Here is a 25,014-nt window from a genome sequence, read left to right as displayed (position 1 = left end):
CACCAAAGAACTCTGGGGTACTTGAAGACAGTTTGATTATTGTTCAGATAAGGTGGTAATTAATTCTAAAAAGTGAAGGTTTTTCCCCTAATTAATAAGCTCTTCTGTCTCAGAAAAGTTATTCTACATGTAGGTATTTTTAAAAATTAGAAATAAACATAGAAATGAATTAATGAATTTATAATCTAATTCAAGTCATTTAAAAAATAAAAATAGTTAATTTTCATCATTAATCAGTAGACTTAAATAAAATTAAAATAGAATTTAAATATGTTTTAAATACTGGATTGCATAATAAAGAATAATTTTTAAAAATCACTAATATCTTAGTTTAAAGTATTGATAACAATATAAAAAAGTAAATTTAAATGTCAGTTATTTTTCACTGTAATCTGTGAACACAAAGCACTTTTTAGCTTATCATCACATAATAGTTTCTGCATATTAAAACCAGAAAATAAAGTCACCTCCTGGGTAAAAATGTATGTTTTTTCAAAGAGCAGTATAGTTTTTTATGATTTCTAAAATGATTTTCATTTCTTCCTTTTGGGGGAAAAATCATCATGTAAACAGCACCCGCATCATTTGTCTTTGAAAGAAGAGGCTTCTGATGTGGTTCGTCAAAAGAAGAAGTACCCAAAGAAGCCTAAAGCAGAGGCTGTGCTAACATCTCAACAGCCCACTCCTGAGACCTTGCCTGTGATCAATAAGAGTGACCTTAAGCAATATGACTTTCACAGCTCAGAGGAAGATGAATTTCCACAGGTGCTTGTTTTAAAACTATTTTACAGACATTTTCTTCTAGTCTTTTATATTGCTCTATTTTAAAACATAATATATTAGAGTTTTGATTCTTGCTTTCTTCACTTAATGTTATAACATAAACGTTTTCCACATTATTTATGTAGTTACTGAAATGGTTTTTGCTTTGTTATTTTCTATCAGTTGAATATATTTTATTTCTTTTGTGTAGCATTTAGGTGGTTTTAAGCTCTCCCTTTTATAAAAATGAGCATCTCTACCTCATCCTTCCATATTTGAAATAGATGATTAGAAACGGAAATCCTGAGCTAAAGATTATAAATATTTTAAGACATTTAACACATAATTATAAACATTCACCAATAATAATTTCCATATTCCATCAGCATTGTATTTTACAACTTTTAATGAAAATTGTGCTAATTTATTTAACAATAACTATTTGACTCCAAAGAAGATTTAGAATTGGTTCAAATTTTAACTTGTGAAAATAATTCTTTGGTTATATTATAGCAGTTTTATAGCAAATTTTAACAGTTTAAAAATCTCAATTTTTGTTTCGTATGTGCTGTCTTTTAAAACAAAACTTTTATTTTATGTTCTAAAGGATTGATTTTAAAAAATACATTGTTTAGCACCTGGTGTAGCAGTGGCCTCCTTTTTTCTTTTTCATACAGTATAGGAAACCTAAAGAAAGTACTATAATGTGTTATTGTATTTCAACATTTTGACTGACTTGCTTAAAAAAATTTTTTTTAAATCAACATGACAGATAAATTTGGAAGCAAGACAGTTTATAAAACTCCTTGTTGTAGTAACTATTTAAAATCTAGAGTTTATATAAAATTTGTCTTCTTTGGCTAGATTATATTAGTTTCACTTTTTTGTAGATGATTTAGTTTTTCTAGCCCAGATAATATTTCAGCATTCACACACATTGTAATAATGCACAAAATGTGTTTAGTATGCTCTTTAAAAGCACTTAAATGAAGTCATTTATTAAAAGTTGTCAGATGGTCTTGCTCAAGGTTATGTGGCAGTCTGGATGGGAGGGCAGTTAAAAAAATATTTAAAAAATAAGTAAAATTGACAGAGGATTATGTTGTTAGACTCAGGCAGGGCTTTGAATAGTCATGGGACATGAATTAGATGACATTTTGAAGGAATGAGGGCACAAATAGTAGGTCTTTTCCAGATAGAAAATGTAGGGAAGGGTCCAAGACAGAGAAAACAGCATATTAGAAGGAATTGCTAGCAGTAAATTTAAGTGAGGAGTGAAATGGTTAGATAAATACATATATAAAAGCCAATAAAGTTCTGCTATACATTCCCAGCCTTTTAAGAATGATGCTAAGGGATACTGTGTTTAGTAGAAACTTTTTCTATATTGCTAGAATCAGTCTATCCAGTCTGATAGATGCACTCAGCATACTAGATATATTCCTCATCTATTAAGGAATCTTCATCTCTGTTCTAAATTCTTACATTTATTCATATAGTCCCCTTCCCACATGAAATTACATTTTGAAACTACTAGGTTCCTCTGAATCCTTGTACTGGGTCCTTGACAACATTAATTTTTATAATGGTATCCCTGGTTGCTAAACAGTAAGTAAGCATGGACCTATAGTTGAACATTATTCAGTGAGGCAGCTATTTAGAATGTGGCTCTTACAAAGTCAGGATTTTATTGTTTAAAAGATAATTAAAATAATCATATGCTTCTTCTGTGTCCAATAAACAAGAATAAAGGAATAAGGAGCCTTAAAGAACTTAAAGAACCAGACTTCTCCAACTGATTTGCAAAAGAGCAGAGTACAAACCAGTCTCTTAGTCATGCTTCTGATTCTCCTAACATCAGCCCTGTCTTCTTAAATCTCAGACTAAATCCTGGAAACCCCTCCTTGGGTAATCCGGAGGAAGGGATGCAAAAAATTTCTGAGACTTTGTTTGTGACACTTTCTGTGTACATTGTAGAAGAGGTAGTTGCTTTATAAAGGAACCAAAGTGTAAAATTCACATTTGGGATTTCCTTTCAAGTTTCAGGTTTGAGTTTGGTTCCCTAGGAAGAAGAATCAGCCCCAGCTTACTGTTTCTGTGTCTCCCCCATAGGGTTGGTGGAGGTATATTGGAACCTCAAACAAATGCCTTTCTCCCCTGGATGATCCTGCTCAGTGGTAATTACCACAGTTTTGAAATAATGTGGAGAAAGCATTTTTCCTCTCAAAATAGGAAGAGAGGGATTTGTGAGGTTCAAAAGTTTGCAAGTAAATGTGGTTGAGCCAGCGTTGTCAGAAAAAGAGATGTACTCCAAAGTGAAATTGCGAGACAACTGAAACTTAAGTACCAAAACTTTTTTTTTTTTTTTTTTATTTTAACCATTATGGGTAGAAATTTATCTAAACCATATTATTTCCTGCCAAATCAGAGTATATTTGTATTTCACTTAATCTGTTTTCGATAACATAATGTTTGCTATAATGTACCAGTGCTGCCTTAGAGATCCGCTCAGATTATGGAGGGGGATTTGTCCTAGTCTCACTTGGTCTTGTGCTTTTAATATGTGACAACTTTTTGAAAGTCTTTATTCTTTAGCTGTCCAATGGTGAGATTAGTACTTCTAAACCAGTCTGCTTACCTTTTAGCAAGTCCTCTTTCCTCTTTTGATTTTCAGCTTCTGATCTGTTAAATTTTAAAAATGATTTTAAAAACAAGTAGGGAAATAAGGGACTCCCCTTTCAGTGCAGTGTATGAACTTTTCAGCTTTGGGGGATGGGAGGTTATTCATAAGCTTTTTTTATCTTCCTAGTTTAAGGCTTTATTATAGAGAAATGAAGTTATTGTATAAAAGCATACCTACCTATAGATGAAGCATAATTATTATTACAAAGTATTTATGGCCACATACAATATTTATAAAATGTATAAATGGGGTATGTAAAAACCATACGAATTATTTTCAAGCTTAAAGCATTTACGTGTTCAGAAACAGTTAAGCAATACCATGTAAACTGCAAGAACTTACCCATTAAAAATGATTATTAACCGTACAAAACTTGTGCTAATCTTTAAATATTTTGGGGAATTCACTACCTACTGTATGTAATGTGGAGTGATTCACTGTTTGTGATCAGATTCTGATTTTAGACCATTACAAAGACTGTTGACTTTTGGTAACTCCTAAATGGAACACTTCATGCTTCTTTCCTAGGTACCGTCCCCAGCATCAGAACCCGAAGAAGAAAATGATCCTGATGGTCCCTGTGCTTTCAGGAGGCGGGCAGGATGCCAGTATTATGCTGTAAGAACTATATTTTTTGTGGTGTTTTGGGAACTGGAATTAACAGATAACTCATGTCAAGATGACTTCAGTTCAATTCAGTTGCTAAGTCATGTCCAATTCCTTGCGACTCCCATGGACTGCAGCACACAGTCCATCACCAGTTCCCGGAGATTACTCAAACTCCTGTCCATTGAGTCACTGATGCCATCGAACCATCTCATTCTCTGTTGTCCCCTTCTCCTCCCGCCTTCAGTCTTTCCCAGCATCAGGGTCTTTTCAGATGAGTCACTCCTTCACATCAGGTGGCCAAGTATTGGAGTTTCAGCTTCATCATCAGACCTTCCAGTGAATATTAAGGACTGATTTCCGTTAGCATGGACTGGTTGGATCTCCCTGCAGTCCAAGGGACTCTCAAGAATCTTCTCCACACCACAGTTCAAAAGTATCAATGCTTTGGTGCTCAGCTTTCTTTATAGTCCAACTCTCACATCTATACGTGACTACTGGAAAACCTATAGCTTTGACTAGATGGACCTTTGTTGGCAAAGTAATGTCTCTGCTTTGTAATATGCTATCTAAGTTGGTCATAACTTTTGTTCCAAGGAGCAAGCGTCTTTTAATTTCATGGCTGCAGTCACCATCTGCAGTGATTTTGGAGCCCCCCAAAATAAAGCCTCTCACTTTTTCCATTGTTTCCCCTTCTATTTACCATGAAGTGATGGGACCGGATGCCATGATCTTAGTTTTCTGAAAGTTGAGTTTTAAGCCAACTTCTTCACTCTCCTCTTTCACTTTCATCCAGAGACTCTTTAGTTCTTCTTCCACTTTCCTCCATAAGAGTGGTGTCATCTGCATATCTGAGGTTATTGATATTTCTCCCAGCAGTCTTAATTCCAGCTTGTTCTTCATCCAGCCCAGAGTTTCTCACGATGTACTCTGCATATAGGTTAAATAAGCAGTGATAATATACAGCCTTGACATACTGCTTTCCCAATGTGGAACCAGTTTGTTGTTCCATGTCCTGTTTTAACTGTTGTTTCTTGACCTGCATACAGATTTCTCAGGAGGAAGGTCAGATAGCCTGGTATTCCCATCTCTTTTAAGAATTTTCCACAGTTTGTTGTGTTCCACACAGTCAAAGGTTTTGGCTTAGTCAATAAAGCAAAAGTAGATGTTTTTCTGGAACTTACTTGCTTTTTTTGATGACCCAATGGATGTTGGCAATTTTTTCTCTGGTTCCTCTGCCTTTTCTAAATCCAGGTTGATCATCTGGATGTTCACGATTCATGTACTGTTGAAGCCTGGCTTGGAGAATTTTGAGCATTACTTTGCTAGTATGTGAAATAAGTGCAATTGTGCTGGAGTTTGAACATTCTTTGGCATTGCCTTTTTTTAAGGATTGGAATGAAAACTCACCTTTTCCAGTCCTGTGGTCACTGCTGAATTTTCCAAATTTGCTGGCATATTGAGTGCAGCACTTTCACAGCATCATCTTTTAGGATTTGAAATAGCTCAGCTGGAATTTCATCACCTCCACTAGCTTTGTTTGTAGTGATGCTTCCTAAGGCCCACTTGACTTTGCATTCCAGGATGTCTGGCTCTAGGTGAGGGATCACACCATGGTGGTTATCTGAGTCATGAAGATCTTTTTTGTATAGTTCTTCTGTGTATTCTTGCCACCTCTTCTTAATATCTTCTGCTTCTGTCAGGTCCATACCATTTCTGTCCTTTATTGTGCTCATCTTTGCATGAAATGTTCCCTTGGTATCTCTAACTTTCTTGAAGAGATCTCTAGTCTTTTCTGTTTTATTGTTTTCCTCTATTTCTTTTCATTGATCACTGAGGAAGTCTTTCTTATCTCTCCTTACTATTCTTGGAGCTCTGCATTCAGATGGGTATGTCTTTCCTTTTCTCCTTTGCCTTTAGCTTTCTTTTTTTCTCAGCTATTTGTAAGGCCTCCTCACACAACCATTTTGCCTGTCTGCATTTCTTTTTCTTAGGGATGGTCTTGATCACTGCCTCCTGTACAGTGTCACAAACCTCTGTCTGTAGTTCTTCAGGCACTCTGTCTATCAGATCTAATCCTTTGAATCTATTTTCACTTCCACTGTATGATTGTAAGGGATTTGATTTATATCATACATGAATGGTCTAGTGGTTTTCCCTACTTTCTTCAATTTAAGTCTGAATTTTGCAATAAGGAGTTCATGATCTGAGCCACGGTCAGCTCCTGGTTACTACTTTGCCAGCAAAGGTCCATCTAGTCAAAGCTATGGTTTTTCTAGTAGTCATGTATGGATGTGAGAGTTGGACTATAAAGAAAGCTGAGTGCTGAAGAAGTGATGCTTTTGAACTGTGGTGTTGGAGAAAACTCTTGAGATTCCCTTGCACTGCAAGGAGATCCAACCAGTACATGCTAAAGGAAATCAGTCTTGAATATTCACTGGAAGGACTGATGCTGAGGCTGAAATTGCAATATTTTAGCCACCTGATGTGAAGAATTGACTCATTGGAAAAGACCCTGATGCTGGGCAAGATTGAAGGTGGAAGAAGGGAAGGTCAGAGGACAAGCTGGTTGGATGGCATCACTGACTTGATGGACATGAGTTTGAGCAGGCCCTGGGAGTTGGTGATGGACAGGGAAGCCTGGCGTGCTGCAGTCCATGGAGTTGCAAAGAGTCAGACACAACTGAGGACTGAACTGAACTGAACTGAGGAAATGGGAAGGCTAAGAAACGCACAGTATGTCGTTAAAAATAGAGGAAGTATGAATTTCATCTGTGCTTGCTTGCTTTTTTTTCCTCTATTTTTCAAATTATGAAAGTATGATAACACATTTACAGAAGACGTGGAAAATACAGAACAAAGTTGCATATAGTTCCACCATATATTACAATTATTTAAGTAGATAAATTAAGATTTTTAGTTGAATTTCAATATCAAACTCTTAAAAATTAATAGAATGAATTTACAGAAAAGTAGAAGCATATAGTAGACCTGAAAAGCACCATGCACCAATTCAACATAATTGAAATTTATACAGTTTTCACACAACTGTGGGATACAAATTCTATTCAGGTTTTCATTGACTACAAACTGGGTGACACTAGAACATACTCAGGTACCTAGAATAAGGTCATGCTTGCTTTCTTGAAGTGCAATTTTTGAAAATCCTATTGAAGTCTCTGTAATATATCTCAGTAGCAAGTTTATAAATTACTAAATTCATTATCTCTAGAGTCGCTGAGAGTTGGACACTACTGAGCAACTGAACAGCAACTCTTCTACATAAATGTTAAAAGCCACATTGTTCTTTAAAGATATATTTCTTTTAAAATATATCTTAAATATATTGATAGTCATAAAAATTTAAGTTATTTTGATGAGTGAACTTCTATATCAGTTTTATAGAATTTTACCTGGTTAACATTTAAATCCCGATTTTAAATTTTTATATCTAAATTTTAATTGTTCTAATACTGTAGTTACTTTATCATGATTTAACTTTTCTTCATTTCAGAATTATTCTATGAGTTTCAGTTTTTCTTTCCATTTTGTGCAGCCTCGTTTGGACCAAACTAACCGTTCATTTGGAAATTCAGAATTGGCAGATTTGGATAAGTTAAGATACAGGCATTGTCTTACAACACTCACAGTCCCAAGACGATGTATAGGATTTGCAAGAAGGCGAATTGGCAGAGGTGGAAGGTAAACTGTTCGTTTTGACATGGTATTTGTTTACAAGATGGAAGGGATGGTATCAAGAAAATGTTATTAACTTCTTGTAGGTAATATTTGGCTTTATATTGCTTTTCAGGGTCATAATGGACCGGATAGCCACAGAACATGACCCAGTCCTGAAACAGATAGACCCTGAAATGCTGAATGGTTTTTCAAGCGCTTCCCAAAATATAGACTTTTCTTCTAATTTCTCTCGGACCAATGCTTCCAATAAACATTGTGAAAATAGACTCTCCCTTTCTGAAATATTAAGCAATATCAGATCATGTCGACTACAGTGTTTCCAGCCAAGGCTACTAAATTTACAGGACAGTGATAGTGAAGAATGTACCTCAAGAAAACCAGGGCAGACTGTGAACAATAGAAGAGTTTCTGCAGCATCTGTAGCTTTATTGAACACCAGCAAGAATGGCATATCAGGTAAGTTGCTACTTGTTAAAAGTATATCCTCTTCTCTTCTTAATTTTTCATTATCCACTAAATAGCCTTTCAGGATGAATTTTGACGGTTTATTTTCATGATCCTACTGAGGAAAGGAATTTTAGCTTAACCTATGTTTTTTTTTCCCCCAATGTAGGAAACTAAACTATTATTGTGGTTTGCATTTTAACCAAAAGTTCCAAACCAATACCTGTAAAACCACTCACTTTGACTGTGCGTACCTGGTACAATGAGTGTGCAGGGAGAATGTGTAGAGAATTCTCTCTGGGCAGAGTGATTATTAGCTACTATCAGATCATCATAGCACAAAAGTGTTTTTGTTATAGAAAGCTTAACACACTAACCTGACAGGCTCCTCTGTCCATGGAATTCTCCAGGCAAGAATACTGGAGTGGGTTACCATTTCTTTCTCCGGGGGATCTTCCTGACCCAGGGATCAAACCCAGGTCTCTTGCATTGTAAGCAGATTCTTTACCATCTAAGCCACCAGAGAAGCCTCTTTTCCTTTCACTTTCACTTATTATATTAACTTTGCTTAAATTTAAGCATTTGCCCCTCAGAAATTCCATTAAAGCTTTCTTTCTGAAAAATGTAGTTTTGGTCTGATAATATACCTCTCTAATTGAGATCAAGAAGTATTTTTCATTTTAAGAGGCATTGTACTAAAATTAATATACCTCAGCATTGTAAATAATGTGTAACATCTAGAGACTCTAAGATGTAATTTTGATTTGTTTTCTTCTGTGGATAGTCTTCTCTTTATCACATATATATAAGTGTATAATTTGTGAGTGTCTTTATAATGTATAAATTGCAAAAAAAATGCATGGTATACAAAGGCAGAGCTAGATGTGGCTTGACTTAAACTGTTGATATCCTTTCTTTCTGTAAAATGTATTTATTTCTAAATTATTTCCTGGACAGTGTATTTTTGTATATAAAATTGATATGTTATGCTTCTTCAAAGTGATTTTAAATCATTTTAGGTTGAAATTTTGTCTATGTAGTGTTTAGTCCTTTTTAATTACTGAGCTGTTTATTTTCAAACTTTACTTAGATGTTTGTCTATTTAAAGGTTGTTATGGAAAATTGGATTTGTTTGAATGATTGGAAGTTGGCATATCATTTCTCCAACTTAGTTGGTTAATTTTCTTCCAAACGAATTTAGGTAAGGAAAATGGTATCTGATTATACATAAAGTTCATGAGTGTGAAGTTTAATGACCTTTTGAAGCTGAAATGGATTAATACCTAATATGACTTTAGACAGCAGGATTCTTAGAAGTGTAAAAATAGTAGGAGCCAGACATCCTGGAATGTGAAGTCAAGTGGGCCTTTAGGAAGTATCACTAAGAACAAAGCTAGTGGAGGTGATGGAATTCCAGTTGAGCTCTTTCAAATCCTGAAAGATGATGCTGTGAAAGTGCTTCACTCAATATGCCAGCAAATTTGAAAAACTCAGCAGTGGCCACAGGACTGGAGAAGGTCAGTTTTCATTCCATCCCAAAGAAAGGCAATGCCAAAGAATGCTCAAACTACCTCACAATTGCACTCATCTCACACGCTAATAAAGTAATGCTCAAAATTCTCCAAGCCAGGCTTCAGCAATATGTGAACAGTGAACTTCAGATGTTCAAGCTGGTTTTAGAAAAGACAGAGGAACCAGAGATCAAATTGTCAACATCCGCTGGAGCCCATTCATGAACATCATCGGAAAGGCAAGAGAGTTCCAGAAAAACATCTATTTCTGCTTTATTGACTAAGCCAAAGCCTTTGACTGTGTGGATCACAGTAAACTGGAAAATTCTGAAAGAGATGGGCATACCAGACCACCTGACCTGCCTCTTGAGAAATCTTTATGCAGGTCAGGAAGCAACAGTTAGAATTGGACATGGAACAACAGACTGGTTCCAAATAGGAAAAGGAGTACGTCCAGGCTGTATATTGTCACCCTGCTTATTCAACTTATATGCAGAGTACATCATGAGAAACGCTGGGCTGGAAGAAGCACAGCTGGAATCAAGATTGCTGGGAGAAATATCAATAAACTCAGATATGCAGATGACACCACCCTTATGGAAGGAAGCGAAGAAGAACTAAAGAGCCTCTTGATGAAAGTGAAAGAGGAGAGTGAAAAAGTTGGCTTACAGTTCAACATTCAGAAAACTAAGATCATGGCATCTGGTCCCATCACTTCATGGCAAATAGAAGGGGAAACAGTGGAAAAAGTAAGAGGCTTTATTTTGGGGGGCTCCAAAATCACTGCAGATGGTGACTGCAGCCATGAAATTAAAAGATGCTTACTTCTTGGAAGGAAAGTTAGGACCAACCTAGACAACATATTAAAAAGCAGAGACATTACTTTGCCAATGAAGGTCTGTCTAGTCAAGGCTATGGTTTTTCCAGTAGTCATGTATGGATGTGCGAGTTGGACTATAAAGAAAGCTGAGCACCGAAGAATTGATGCTTTTGAACTGTGGTGTTGGAGAAGACTCTTGAGAGTCCCTTGGACTGAAGGAGATCCAACCAGTCCATCCTAAAGGAGATCAGTCCTGGGTGTTCATTGGAAGGACTAATGTTGAAGCTGAAACTCCAGTACTTTGGCCACCTGATGCAAAGAACTGACTCATCTGAAAAGACCCTGATGCTGGGAAAGATTGAAGGTGGGAGGAGAAGGGGATGACAGAGGATGAGATGATTGGATGGCATCACAGACTTAATGGGAATGCTTTTGGATAAACTCCAGATTTTGGTGATGGACATGGAGGCCTGGCATGCTGCAGTCATGGGGTCACAAAGGGTCAGACACGACTGAGCGACTGAACTGAACTGTCAAATATTAGGTCACATCCTTTTTCAGCCAACTCTAAGACATTATTCAAATTATTTAACTGAAATTCCTGTACCAAAAATTACAATAATTTTGCCAAAAAGAGAGTTTAAAAACATATCAACCATAAGCATTTATAAGTAGATTTGACCATAGATTGAATTTTTTCTCTACCAATGAATGTCATAACAAAGGATTGGTTTTAAATGTTCCTTCTCAACTTGAATATGGCCAAATATTTGCAGCTTTCTACTGTACTTTCTTGAAACACTTCAGAACTATTTGACTTGACTCTTCCAGAAAATATATATGTTTCTCTTTATTGTATCATCAGTACTTGGCATGTATGGATTCAGAATATAACAAGTCCATACAGTCAGCTCTAGAATTTTATGACACTACCATGTATCAGCATAAAATAAGCATTTGAAATATTATTTTAGGCTTGCATACACTTCTCAGGGAATTTAAATCACATATATGTGATAGATAATAAGATTTTTTCTATTTTTACCTTTCCCCTGTCATCAGAAAAAAATAGTGGTTTTGGTCTATGCCATTTTTCCTTCTTATGTTTATGTTTGTTATGTAATGGTACTGTGTCTCAATTTAGTACCATTCCATTATTTGTTATTAAAGGATTTTGTTCATGTTTTCTCTCTGCTAACTATAACCCTCTGTAGTCATTGAAGTCACAGGGTGGTTTGTTTTTAACAAATTTCTTTTGTTTCAAAATATTAGGCATGGTATATAAATTCATAATGAGACGTGTTTTTAACAGCAGTTTTGTAAACAACTGAAAAGCTGTAGCAGTTATTTGTTTGTTTGGGCCACCCTACAGGGCCTGCGGGATCTTAGTTTCTCAATCAGAAATCAGACCTGGGCCCACAGCAGTAAAAGTGTAGAATCCTAGCTATTGGACCACCAGGGAATTTGCCCATGGCAGTTTTAAGTACGCCCCTTAGCAGTTATGTTCATTACATAGTTTCTCAGTTCTGGATAGATCATTTAAAGTGGATTCAGTTACACTTCAGTAAATATGGATAGAAATTCCTTTTTTACCTAAAGAGAATTTAAGGAATTTCTTAAAAGTTACATTTTTATATTTGATGTGCTTAGTCACTCAGTCGTGTCTGACTCTTTGTGACTCCATGAACAGTAGCCCACCAGGCTCCTCTGTCCATGGGATTCTCCAGGCAAGAATACTGGAGTGGGTTGCCATTTCCTTCTCCATTATATTTGATGGACATATGCAAAAGAATTGAATCCTCGTACATTTGGTTTCTTTTAATCTATGTGTCTGTAACACTTGTGCTTTCTGCTTAATTGTTAGTGGACTTGGTCAGGAGAACATACGTGTCTTTAAGAGTAACAGGACTGATTCAGAACCATGTTTTTACTTGGCAGAGAGTATCATCTGTTTCACAGCTGGGAAATTCACAGCAAATAAAGGGTTTGATCAGAAATAGAAACCTGATACCCATGACCCTTGTGTCACAAGTTCCTTAGTTCTTAAACAACAACCTTGAACATGAGAGCCACTGACAGAAAATTTTCTTACTTTTATGTTGTTAATAACCCAATTAATGTTTTTCAAGTCATAGTTGCTGTGTCCTGAATGTAATCTAATTATTATTTTCGGTACCATACTAAATGGACTTAAAGGGAAACAAATAGAATTGTGTGTCCTAGGTACTAGTAAGAACTAAAACTGAGGACTTCATTTAGTTAATTATTAAATAAAAGTATGTTGTCTTAATTGAAAACCTATTCTCAAAGAATAGAAGTAGGACAGAGAAAGGAAAGACAGATGTGCTAAATAAAGGAAGTGCATAACCAAGGAAAATTATTTTTAATACATAATTATTTAAGATCTAACATATGCAAAGCATTATGTTAAGTGTTTGGAAGTTGCAGAATTTTAGAAGACAATAATCCTTACCTTCAGGGAGCTTATAACAAGCAAATATTATATTATTTAAATAAATAGATGATAAAGTTTTCAGTCATTTGAAACTGCAGTATTTGTTCTTTTGAGATACTATTCTTAAATCCCAACCTTAAGAAAATATATTTCACATCTAAAAGTAGCATTGCTTGTTCAGACTCGAAGGGCAATTTATGTTTAATCTTGGGTTAGACTAATGCATGGTTGCAGTGTCTTTTCCCATTCTTTCTGAAAATGGTATAAAATGTTTGCAAGCATGAAAGTTTTTTAAAAAGGAAAACTATGTTTTAACACCAGCTGAGGTACTCACAAGGACTTATTTTTTAAGTTAGAGTCACTTCCAAAGGTGAGAAATAGATTTAGACTTCAGGAGTTTAAAAGATTTTAGTTTGACTGCTAAAGGAAATCATACTGAAATTTCAATTATAACTATTTAGCTTGGGTTTCAGAAGTTTAAATGGATCTTTATTCTGTTTTATCGTCAAATTTCATTTGTTCCTCATTCCCCACCCCTTTTACCCTCTCACTTCCTGTCTCACCTCTCATCTTCACCCCGGTTAGTATCCCCACAGTTTTGCAGTTTACTCATTAGTTACATTAGAGGATGTGAATAGTCCTGGATTATACTGTCGGCTTTTGTGGATCGGAAGATTTGTCCTCAGAGTAGGTCCAGTGGTTTTTTGTGAACCTTACCTGGTTGCTTGCTATTATCTAGAAGGATTAAAATACGATCTCCTCCTCCATGTAACCCCAGATCCAGCTTTTAAAACAAACAGACATTGCATATAATCAGCATTGTTTCAACAAGTTATATATTAAAACTTTTATAATAGACCTACCTGGTAGATGATGACGTGCCAAATAATCATTTTGACTTTTAGATGATTTTTACTATCACATTAGATGTTCTTCATTAAGCTGCAAAAACTTGGTCTAGGCTAGTATTTTAAAATATTCGTGGCCTCCCAAGAATCACTTTAGCCTACTTTTAGAAAAACACTGAATTAAAAGTTAGAAGATTATTTTTTCAAAGGTAGCAGATACAAGCACAAAAATCATGTGTTTATACTCGGTTGTAGGGTGGTCATCTAGAAAATCCAGATTGTGTTTCTATTCGGTGTTTCTTTTTATTAGTTTATCAATGAAACAACAGTAAAAAGTTGACTGCTGCTGCTGCTAAGTTGCGTCAGTCATGTCCGACTCTGTGCAACCCCGTAGACGGCAGCCTACCAGGCTCCTCTGTCCTTGGGATTCTCCAGGCAAGAACACTGGAGTGGGTTGCCATTTCCTTCTCCAATGGGTGAAAGTGAAGTCGCTCAGTCGTGTCTGGCTCTCCGTGATTCCATGGACTGTAGCCTAGGCTCCTCCATCCATGGGAGTTTCTAGGCAAGAGTACTGGAGTGGGTTGCCATTGCGTTCTCCGAAAAAGTTGACAGATACTTTTAAAGATTTCACACATACTCAAGAATGTTTTCTCTGGGCCCAAGTTTAAGAAACAGTGATGTAAAGCTTTATCAATATACCAGTGTAAAATCTAGTGGAGGTACCTAGAGTATGTTTGTGTTGGATCGCTGTCAGATTATGAGAGGGAAAGGTGATAAGGGATCAGGCTAGCAGAGCACCTTGTAGGAACCACATGACTGAAAGGTAAAGAACAAAAGGAGGAATGCCTGCGATTTTTGAGAACAGAATCAACATTCTAAGGGTGGTGACAGATATTCTATGAAAAGCTACATGGATCCATCTGAGGCATAGAAGCTGACTGATAAGGCAGGTAGAAAGACAGCCAGAAAGGTTAGAGGCTTTAGTGAAAAACAGACTGTCAGTTATATGCTCAAAATATTTAGAAATGCAAGTGTGTTACTAATGTACAGAATGACAATTTGCGTGTGTAAAAGGGGAAATTCTATAATATGTGTACCTATTAGAATGTGTTACCCAGGGAGATTTGCAAAACCTCTTACTTAGGGAAAGGAACATTTCCTGCCTTTTGCCTTCATAAAACAATCAGATTGTAGTTACTTTTTTTAAAAAATTATTTATTTTTAATTGAAGGCTAATTGCTTTACAGTATTGAATTGGTTTCTGCCAAACATCAGCATGAATCAGTCATAGGTTTACCCATGTTCCTTCCCACCTGCCTCCCCATCTCACCCTTCTAGGTTGTTACTGAGCCCTGGTTTGAGTTCCCTGAGTCATACAACAAATTCCCATTGGCTGTCTGTTTTACATATGGTAATATATGTTTCCGTGTTACTCTCTGCATACCTCCCATCCTCTCCTTCCCCTGCCAGCTGTGTCCATGAGGCTGTTCTCAGTGTCTGTGTTCTCCACTGCTACTCTGAAAATAGGTTCATCAGTACCGTCTTTGTAGATTCCATATATGTGTGTTAGTATACGATAATTGTTTTTCTCTTTCTGACTTACTTCACTCTGTATAATAGGCTCTAGGTTCATCCACCTCATTAGGACTGACTCATTTTATGGCTGAATAATATTCCATTGTATATATGTACCACAGCTTTTTTATCCATTCATCTGTTGATGGACATCTAAGTTGCTTCCATGTTCTAGCTATTATAAATAGAGCTGCAATGAACATTGGGTTACATGTGTCTTTCCTCAGGATATATGCCTTGTAATGGGATTGCTGGGTCATATGGTGGTTTTACTCCTAGTTTTTTAAGATATCTCTGTGTTCTGCATAGTAACTGTGTCAATTTGCAGATTGTCAGTTACTTTTAAACTGACAGGACTTGGACGTGTTGGATAGGGTAGATTTATGACCAGCATGAAATTTACTTTTAAGCTAGCAACTTTTGAGAGCAACTAGTAGAAAGAACTTGACCCTAAGCAAGAGAAACAGATATGGTTTCTTTTTTCATACATTCCCACTTCTTTATGTCACTACAATGCATCACTGACTCGATGGACGTGAGTCTCAGTGAACTCCAGGAGTTGGTGATGGACAGGGAGGCCTGGCGTGCTGCGATTCATGGGCCCACAAAGAGTCGGACACTACTGATCTGATCTGATCTGAACCCTTCCAAAGCTGGGCCCCCATCCTATGTCTCGTTCCTAAAGAGGTATCTTCACACTATAAGTGTGACATTTTCCTGGTGTATTTTAATGCTTACCTCTTGATAACTTAAAGTCAGTGTAAGAAATAAATTTCTTATGGAAGTATTTCTGTAACTTATGAAAGGAAAAATAATTAGTGGAGAAGGTGCTTTCCTTTTGATCAGTACTATGACTGTGCCATTAAAACCATACTACATTTCTGACCACTTTTACTCATCTTAACAAAATGAAAGAGGTCAATTAGGGAGGGTGTTCTGTATGTGTTCCAATTCTGTGTCATGATTGCTATTTTTGTCTGAAGAATGTTTAATGCTCTAGAAAATTCCAAATGAGAAACATAAGCAATTTTCAAGCACAAAACACCTTATAGTGTTTAAAAGCAACAACAAACTAGATGTTAAGAATGAATCTAACATGCTGAGTTTGAGGCAAAGGGGAAGAAGAAAAAAATGAATTTACTATTTTAAGCATATCCATATTTTTGAATTAAGTTTTACCACCAGTGGTTTTCAACCAGTAGCAGAATCAGGAATGAGAATTTTTGTATCAAAGCCAGCATGAGTTTTTAAGAAGTTGGACAACACTTGACCATTAATTTGAGTCATTTCAATGATGTCTTGGTTGAGATTTTATACATTTTCTATGGTGAAAAGGATGGAGTTCTTGAACAAATTAATGGTTTCAACAAGTCAGGGCAGTAAGTAGACATGTCCCTCCCCAGACCAGGAAATTTTATTAGCATCCCTTTTTGATATCTACATAAATGATCATCTTTTCATAAGAACAACTAGAATACCTCTAATTGGCAACATTTTGTTAGTTAATAACTACTAACCAAAACTAATTTTTTTGCTAAAAGAATACAATTTGTTCTTTCAAGTAATTTATATATATTTTTTTTCTGAAGTAAGATTTTATGATTTTCTGACTTAAAAGATTTTGAAAAATGAAAAAATTCTCATTATCCTCATTTCTGTCTGAATTTTTAAATAGCTGCTAAAAGTGTATCCTGTTTGGTTTTATTCCTCACTTAAAATTCAGTGCTATGGATTTCTCACCTTTTCATCACAACATAAACCTAAGCTCTGGACAAACATCATGCTGCATTTGAGAGTAGATTATACTAACACCAGATTACAAGTCTACTTCTGAATTGGTACACTGGTTTATATACAGAAGACTTAAATAGATGTATTTGGGCTTAAGGTTTTCCTTCCTGCCTTTGTATGTAATAAACTATTTTTAATCTCTCCCAAGGTTCTCATACAGCTGGAAATTAATGAACACTTCACATTTTCATTTGATTTTGAAGATTTTAAACTTAGAATTTGTTATTATTTTTTATTTAAAAATAGAATACTTGCAATGAATTCAACATGTGCAAAGAAAGACATTTGATTTTGTTGGTAATTCAGTAAGATAACTAATATGTTCTTCAAAAATACAGGTAATAGTGAAATTTTAGAATGAGCACTATCATAGGCCCATCTTCGAAAAATAAAATTGCTGTCTGTCTAAGAACTGTTTCTCCATAACAGTCCAATCCTAATTTTAATGATAACGTTGTGTAACAGAAATGAAGGCCTATCTAAAGTTTTGTCCATCTCTGGGGCTTAATTCCTTCATAGAAAATAAGCTGTACTTTGCACAACTTGTTATGTCTAATTTACTATCATATATATAATTTCTCATTTGTGATTATGCTAAATGGAAAACTTTGGTGGGGATTTCTAGTTAAGTAACATTAGTTGAAGGTCGTATCTAAACTCCTTTAGGTCATATTGATTAAGTTAGCTAATTTACATTTAAAGGTTGACTTAAATTAGTTGAGAATTCTTTATATGTATCTTTTCTTCCCAACTACATTATAAGACTTTATAGCAGGGACCTTCTTTTAAATTTTTTTTTTTTCTCTGTTCAGCACTTTTCATTGTAGATAGTAAATACTTGCTGATGGAGTGAAATAGCTGGGAGAAAGGAAAGAAAACAATAAAGAAAAATAGAGTAAAATGGCTCTGGTAGTACCTGCATTCTGATATGATTTAATGTTTTGTGGCTCTAATAATATACTGACTTCTATGGAGATAGCTTTGTGTCCTCTAAATAAGTTTATCAGTGATGTACTTAAATATCAGTGAGTGAAAGTTTGTTTACATTGCTTTCGAGAAAAGTGTTTCTTATTATAACTTGATAACTTTTTTTAAAGTAATTTTTTAAATAAAAGTTTTAAATGTCTTATTTTTATTTGGCATTTAGTAACTTAACACAGTTGGTAACAGCATAATTGATTACATCTGAGGATGCACTGTATCTTTAATTTTCTAACATATCTCATTTCTAGCCCATGTTTTTGTTGGTAGTACTTTAGGCATCTATTGGCTTAACATGTGGTTTAAGTCTGAATAAATGGAGGAATCCTCAAATTAGAGCTGTGTTATACAGTAAAAACTACAAATGGTAACTTCTTAAGCATGTAATATTAGAAGGTATAAGCTGCTTTGGCTGAAGGGTGTATCATTTTTACCCTGTTCTTTGCTGGTGATGTATAATATATACTGTGATTTGAAATTACTTTTCATCTTAATTGTGGAGCAACTTCAGATTGTATTCTACTTGTTAAAAGTACTTTAAAACATGCATATTTCTAAAATTAATGTCCTTTGCCAGTGTCAGGGGGCATCACGGAAGAGCAGTTTCAGACTCATCAACAGCAGTTAGTTCAAATGCAAAGGCAGCAGCTTGCTCAGCTTCAGCAGAAACAGCAATCTCAGCATTCCTCGCAACAGACACATCCAAAAGCACAGGTAAAGCTGTCTTTGAATCATGGTTATGTCTGTTCTTTCATAATTATGTCATTTTAAAAAAATTTTAGTCAAGTCAAGCAGATAACCTTGTTATTGCTACTCTTGATTTTGAAGATAAAACCTGTGTCTTTTTCAGTTAATTTAACTAATTTTAAGTAACTAGTTTTTGTTTCATGAGAGGAGCACTAGAGCCAAATATAGTATTTTTAATTTAGGAAAGAAATTGCTACATATTTTTGGAAAGTTCACTAAGAATTCATCAGTTCAGTTCAGTTCAGTTCACTCAGTTGTGTCCGACTCTTTGCGACCCCATGAATCACAGCACGCCAGGCCTCCCTGTCCATCACCAACTCCCAGAGTTCACTCAGACTCACGTCCATCGAGTTGGTAATGCCATCCAGCCATCTCATCCTCTGTCGTCCCCTTCTCCTCCTGCCCCCAATCCCTCCCAGCATCAGAGTCTTTTCCAGTGAGTCAACTCTTTGCATGCGGTGGCCAAAGTACTGGAGTTTCAGCTTTAGCATCATTCCTTCCAAGTTTTCCTTAGGCACCATTAAATGATTGACAGTAGAGCCAAGACTGTATAAATAAATACCTAATAACAGCGTAATTGCTAGAAGAAAGAAGCCCTGCCAGCACCTTGAGATGAGGCAGTGAGACTCATTTTGGACTTCTGGCCTCCAGAACTGTATGAGAATAAATTTCTGTTGTTTAACCCTCTAAAAAGCTGTTACTAACCCTGAACAAGTTTTATACAGAATCAAAAAGAACATGACCATTAAACTTGCCTTTGTTTGCCCTTTATGAATCTCAGGTATTTCAGCCTACTGAAAAGTTAGGCTAAGATACATTTTTACATTGGGACAAAAATGGCTGTCAGTCATCTTTGTCATTTCATTTTGCCCACAGTATCTAGATTGTCAAGTATTTTTAAAAATTTTATTTATTTTAAATGAAACAAAGATGAATATTTTTAATGATGAAAGGTACAATTCACAAAGAAGATAGACATCATAAACCATTAGACACTTTAGCAACAAAGATATGTGAAGCAAATATCAGAAGAGATATAAGGGGAAAAAATACATAATCATAGATTGTCAAGTATTTTTAAAGGCGTTAACACTTGGAAAAATGAATAGGGCTTAAAGATTTGGATTGTTTATTACCCTAGCTGTTTCTTACAAATAGTTGCTTCCCAGTTTAAGAAATAATAAAAAAGTAACTTTCTTATTTCACAGATGAAAATAGTCTGTGAAGTCCTAGATCTCTTAACATAAACACTTGTTAACTGTTCAGAATGAAAAAGGCAACAGCCTCTTGGGTTTTCTCACTTCTTTAAGTGTTTGTGCACTCACATCTAAAAGTTAGAGTTTAACTCTGTTTCTCTTATAGGGCTCAAGCACCTCTGACTGTATGTCTAAAACACTTGACTCAGCCAGCGCCCATTTTGCTGCATCTGCAGTGGTCAGTGCACCTGTTCCAAGTCGCAGTGAGGTAGCCAAGGAACAGAACACTGGCCACAGCAACATAAACGGTGTTGTCCAGCCTTCAGGTAAGCCTGTTGTTTCAAGTGATACTTACTAGCTCAGAGTTGCAACTCAGTGATTTGAGATATGATTTTTGATTTTTAAATCCAGAGGGGAAACATTGTACAAGAAATCAGTTAGGACTCCATAATTTCTATGGCTATGTGTGGTGGAATAGTTCGATGTTTCTAAAAGTCACATCAAGCCTGCTCCCTGGGTCCTCCCATGCCTAGTTGATACCTACCTGTGTAACAGTCCACCCTGCCTAGTTTTATCTACATACTGTCATTTGCCTCACATCTTAGCAGTCACATCAAGCCAATTGCTAACCATCATTGTTGAATCAATCGTGCATTTATAAAAAGGAGAATTATGTTAATAGTCCTGATGATCTGTCAGTAAGTTGGAAATTGGATTTACCTTCCCAGTCTTACACACTCACAGGCCTGCTTTCTGTGACTCCTCCTTGTGAAATACAGTATTGCTGTGACACTATTTCCACTTCATACTACCCTGAGTCCTCAAAGATTTGTTCTTCCTATCAGCCTTTAACTTCTGCTCAGACCCTAGGGTTTTCCACTTGCTGTTCCATATACCTGTGATTGTGATTCCCCTTCCTTACTGGTGTTCTTCCTTGTATAAATTCTAATGGAAGTCCAGTTTTCATCTCCACCTGCCCTCAGTCTCCAGAAGACCTCTCTGTCCTGTTACACAGTGTCCATATATGAAGGCAGCAGAATACTTTGCAAAACCGTTTTATGCAGGCTAGTAGGAAGAGGGTATCTTTGGGATTGTAAAGATGAATATGTTGTAGTTATCGATTAGAAACTCTCTTCAGAGATTTAATTAGATTACAAATGTTTGCATTTCTTTTTATTTTTAAACTCCTAATTTTTTAGAGTTTAATTAATGTCTCATGAGTTGAACAATTTTTTTCTTCTTCTCCTTCAGGAACCTCTAAAACATTATACTCCACCAATATGGCTTTATCATCCAGCCCAGGGATTTCAGCTGTACAACTTGTAAGGACAGTTGGCCACACCACTACAAACCACTTAATCCCAGCATTGTGCACAAGCAGTCCTCAAACACTTCCCATGAACAATTCCTGCCTGACAAATGCAGTGCACCTCAATAACGTCAGTGTTGTTTCTCCAGTCAATGTGCATATCAATACACGGACTTCAGCACCATCGCCAACAGCCTTAAAACTTGCCACAGTTGCTGCCAGTATGGACAGAGTGCCAAAGGTTACTCCTAGCAGTGCCATCAGCAGCATAGCCAGGTGTGTGTGTGTGCGTGTGTGCGTGTGTGTGTGTGTGTGTATTTCAGATGTCATTCTGTCTCTTTCTGCTGGCTCAGATCCTGTGGGAGGAAAAGACTTTTCCTTTTTTTTATTTTACTGCTCAAGCCATAGATGTCTTGTCAACTGATTGACTTGCTTTTTAACAGATATTGAATATCTGCTTAGTCTAAAGCTGTGTGACTTAGATCATTTGTTTAAGGTCCCTAGTAGAATGTTTAAATGCCAATCAGAACTGCTATTTAAAAAAAAGGGGAAGGATAGTCCACATCAACTTGGGAACCATCAAACTGAAAAAATACATCAGCTTCAGTTATTCTTAGATTTCTTCTTTGTACTTTAGGCAGTCTGGCAGGCTAGAGTTATTGTTAGTTTTCAGAGCTTTAGTTTTCAAATCAAATTTGTATTTTTTTAACATTATACCCAAAGGGAAAGTAAATTATTCTGTGTATATTTTAGAACTGAGAATATCCTGGAATTAACTAAATCTATGATAATGTATTTCAGATTGCTTTTTTCTTTCTATGACACTAATACATGCAAACAGTGAATCAAAAAAATTGATCTGCATAGATTAATAACTACATGATCATAAACCTGTAAAATTAAACTGTAGTGGAAAGTAATTTAAGTAATATTGTGTTCCTCATTATTATTACTTATGAGCATCATATGCTTTGTCTATTGTAAAAAGCTTGAATTGTCCTGTGCTATATGTTTCATAAGTAATTTATCATTGACTGCTACTGAAATACTGTTAAGTTGCTATTTTTCCTAAGTAAATAATTATAATCAAGTTCATAGGATTTCTTAACTAAAGAAAACTTTTCCTCATTTCTGTATGGAAATTGTAAAAATGGGAGATGTTCTTGTGCAGTATGTTTAGTTGTAATTATATAAAACGCATCTGTAACTACTAAATGAGAAACATCATATTCTAGAGAGTATTAATGTTTATTTTACTCTTTGCCTTATTATAGAGAGAACCATGAACCAGAAAGATTGGGTTTAAATGGAATAGCAGAGACAACAGTAGCTATGGAAGTGACATAACCTAAAACATGTGGCTTTGACCTGTGCTGATGGTGTGCAGTCATTCATATTCCAGCTGAATGCAAAAGGCGAAACTCTGTGGATCACAGAGCATAACAATGGACCTAAATGGACTATAGTATATCGGATGTTAAATCGATATATGATGTATATTTTGTAAAATTGGGAAAATCACTACCTTGTAAAATAGTTTATTTGTATCATCAATATTATTTCTGTTACTTGAATAGTAGATATTCATCATCATGCTTTTGCACTTGAATTTGCAACTGAATGGATTTTAAAAAATAATTCTTTAATGGGATCATGAGCATGAAATGGGATCCTGCATCACTTGTTTTAACTATTTATTTTGCCATGTTTACATTTTGTATCTTGTAAAAATAAATCCAACTTTGTGTCTAAAAAGTTAAAGATTCATAGCTAGGAAATGAAATTCTTGTAATTTTTTTCTAAAGGAACTGTAAAGTTTTCACTTGGTTCATTTTGTTTCACAATTTGACTAGATGGACTTTTTGGTAAATACTTTAGTGGCATTTCACTGTCAAATATGAAGTTCAAGGCAAAATAGTATTTTCTATTACTGTGCAGGGGAAAGGGATGGATCGATACATGCAAATTTAATGTAGTGACTCACTTTTCCATATATTTTGAATGTATATTTCTATTTATAATACCAGTTTATAAAAAATGATTACACAGAAAAAAAGGACTAGGAAAAATTATGCATCTAGTACATTTAAACTGTGCAGGTATGAAAAATTTTCAAGGATTACATTTTATCCGAAGACTGCATATTTTAACTGGCTTTAAAACTGTAACACACCACATAAAGGATATTTTACCAGGTATGTATTGCATTATATCATTGCAATAATTATTGGAAGTCTAGATATCGAGCCATCCCAGGTGTTGGGAGGGGGGGAGGGTTGTGGCAAGATTGTCTTTTCAATTTTGGAGAGATTTCCTGTGGCTACAAGGCAAGTAACGGGTTGGAAAAAGTCTGACTGTAAGCGTTGGACACCTTCATAGTGTAGTGTTTTAGTGACTTTTTTTATACGGTTCTTGTATATTAGATACGTGTAGTGGTGTTTCAGAATGTTTGTTTATGCACTAGTTCAGACAACTTTCCCTGTTACTTGTTCTTGATAAGTGAAAACTGCAGGGAAATAAAAATACATATCAAACATGGACATGCTGCATATGTGTTTATTTCACAATGTGCACTCAGTGTAAGTGAAAATTTAAGGGAGATGATAGCACTTAATAGCACTTTTCATTTTCACAGTGCTTTCCAAGCATTAATGAAAAGAACTATAAGAAGCTCATCTGTGGGCACTATTGGGTTTCAGATAATCCAATATAAACTACCTTTGATAGGGAAAAGTTCTTAAAATATTTTACAGAATGTAAGTAATTTGCAGTGTAACATTCAATGAAATCTCATAAGTGAGCCTCATTTTATAAATAAAAGTTTAGATTATATTGCAAGGGGGTTTTGTCAAGTAAGTACTGGGAAATATTTTTAATGAATATGATTAAAACCATTTCAAACTACATAATTTTATACTTTACATTTTTTATATCTGCAGTCCTAAAGGTTGTAAATTGATATGTCAGTTGAATTAATGGCCAAGATTTCTGCTGAGAGTGGTTTTTATTCAGGTCCTAAATATGTAAAGCAATTTATAGTCAAAACCATAGGAAAAAATAAATTTAATTTCTTCGTTGGTTGTGACCTGATAGGATCCATGCTCATTTCTGCCATACTACCTCTGGAGTTACTCATTGCTGATGATATAAAGAAAATAATTTTGATTTGATATGTAGTTTGACTGTATTCATTCTGCTTTTAGTTGGATGTATCTCCTTGCTATTAACTCAAAACAACTTTAGTGCTGATTTCAGAAAAAAGTTTTATTTCCATTTCACAAAAGTAAAGCATGAAACGAAGTTGCCTTGTGATACACATGTTATAAATAATATAAAACAAAAAACTGTGTACAGTTTCTGGAGATGTGGCGGATTCAGAATTCATCAAAAGCTGATAAGTTTTGTTTTTTAAGTAAAATAGAAAAATAGGCCTTATTTTCATGGGGTTGTAGCTGTTTCACAGGTATCATTTCCGTTACTTACACATACATTTTTCCAATGCTTTTCAAAACTTAAGTGACAGATACTTGTTTTTACATTATCAAGTTGAAGCTTAGTTTGTTTATTTTTATTTTTTTGACTGCGCT

At 35.3% G+C, this 25,014-nt stretch overlaps 1 protein-coding gene across 2 annotated transcripts in view; it reads left to right on the top strand.

The window, feature by feature from the left end:
• The window catches only part of EPC2 (enhancer of polycomb homolog 2), a 127,959-nt gene extending 103,362 nt beyond the window's left edge, over window positions 1-24,597 (top strand). Inside the window, exons 7-14 of one of the 2 annotated variants that reach the window (XM_019972999.2) lie at window positions 574-765; window positions 3,974-4,063; window positions 7,608-7,753; window positions 7,863-8,206; window positions 18,753-18,889; window positions 20,285-20,444; window positions 21,370-21,703; window positions 22,702-24,597. In XM_019972999.2, the coding sequence (XP_019828558.1) occupies window positions 574-765; window positions 3,974-4,063; window positions 7,608-7,753; window positions 7,863-8,206; window positions 18,753-18,889; window positions 20,285-20,444; window positions 21,370-21,703; window positions 22,702-22,774 (1,476 nt within the window). In that variant the 3' untranslated portion in view covers window positions 22,775-24,597. The remainder of the gene's footprint in view (window positions 1-573; window positions 766-3,973; window positions 4,064-7,607; window positions 7,754-7,862; window positions 8,207-18,752; window positions 18,890-20,284; window positions 20,445-21,369; window positions 21,704-22,701) is intronic. The other variant, XM_019973010.2, reaches the window with a different exon arrangement.
• Window positions 24,598-25,014: the final 417 nt, after the last annotated feature.

Source organism: Bos indicus, chromosome 2 (assembly GCF_029378745.1).
Source record: "Bos indicus isolate NIAB-ARS_2022 breed Sahiwal x Tharparkar chromosome 2, NIAB-ARS_B.indTharparkar_mat_pri_1.0, whole genome shotgun sequence".
In the NCBI taxonomy this organism is placed as follows: Eukaryota; Metazoa; Chordata; class Mammalia; order Artiodactyla; family Bovidae; genus Bos; species Bos indicus.
This window is presented reverse-complemented; position numbering and strand designations above follow the sequence as displayed.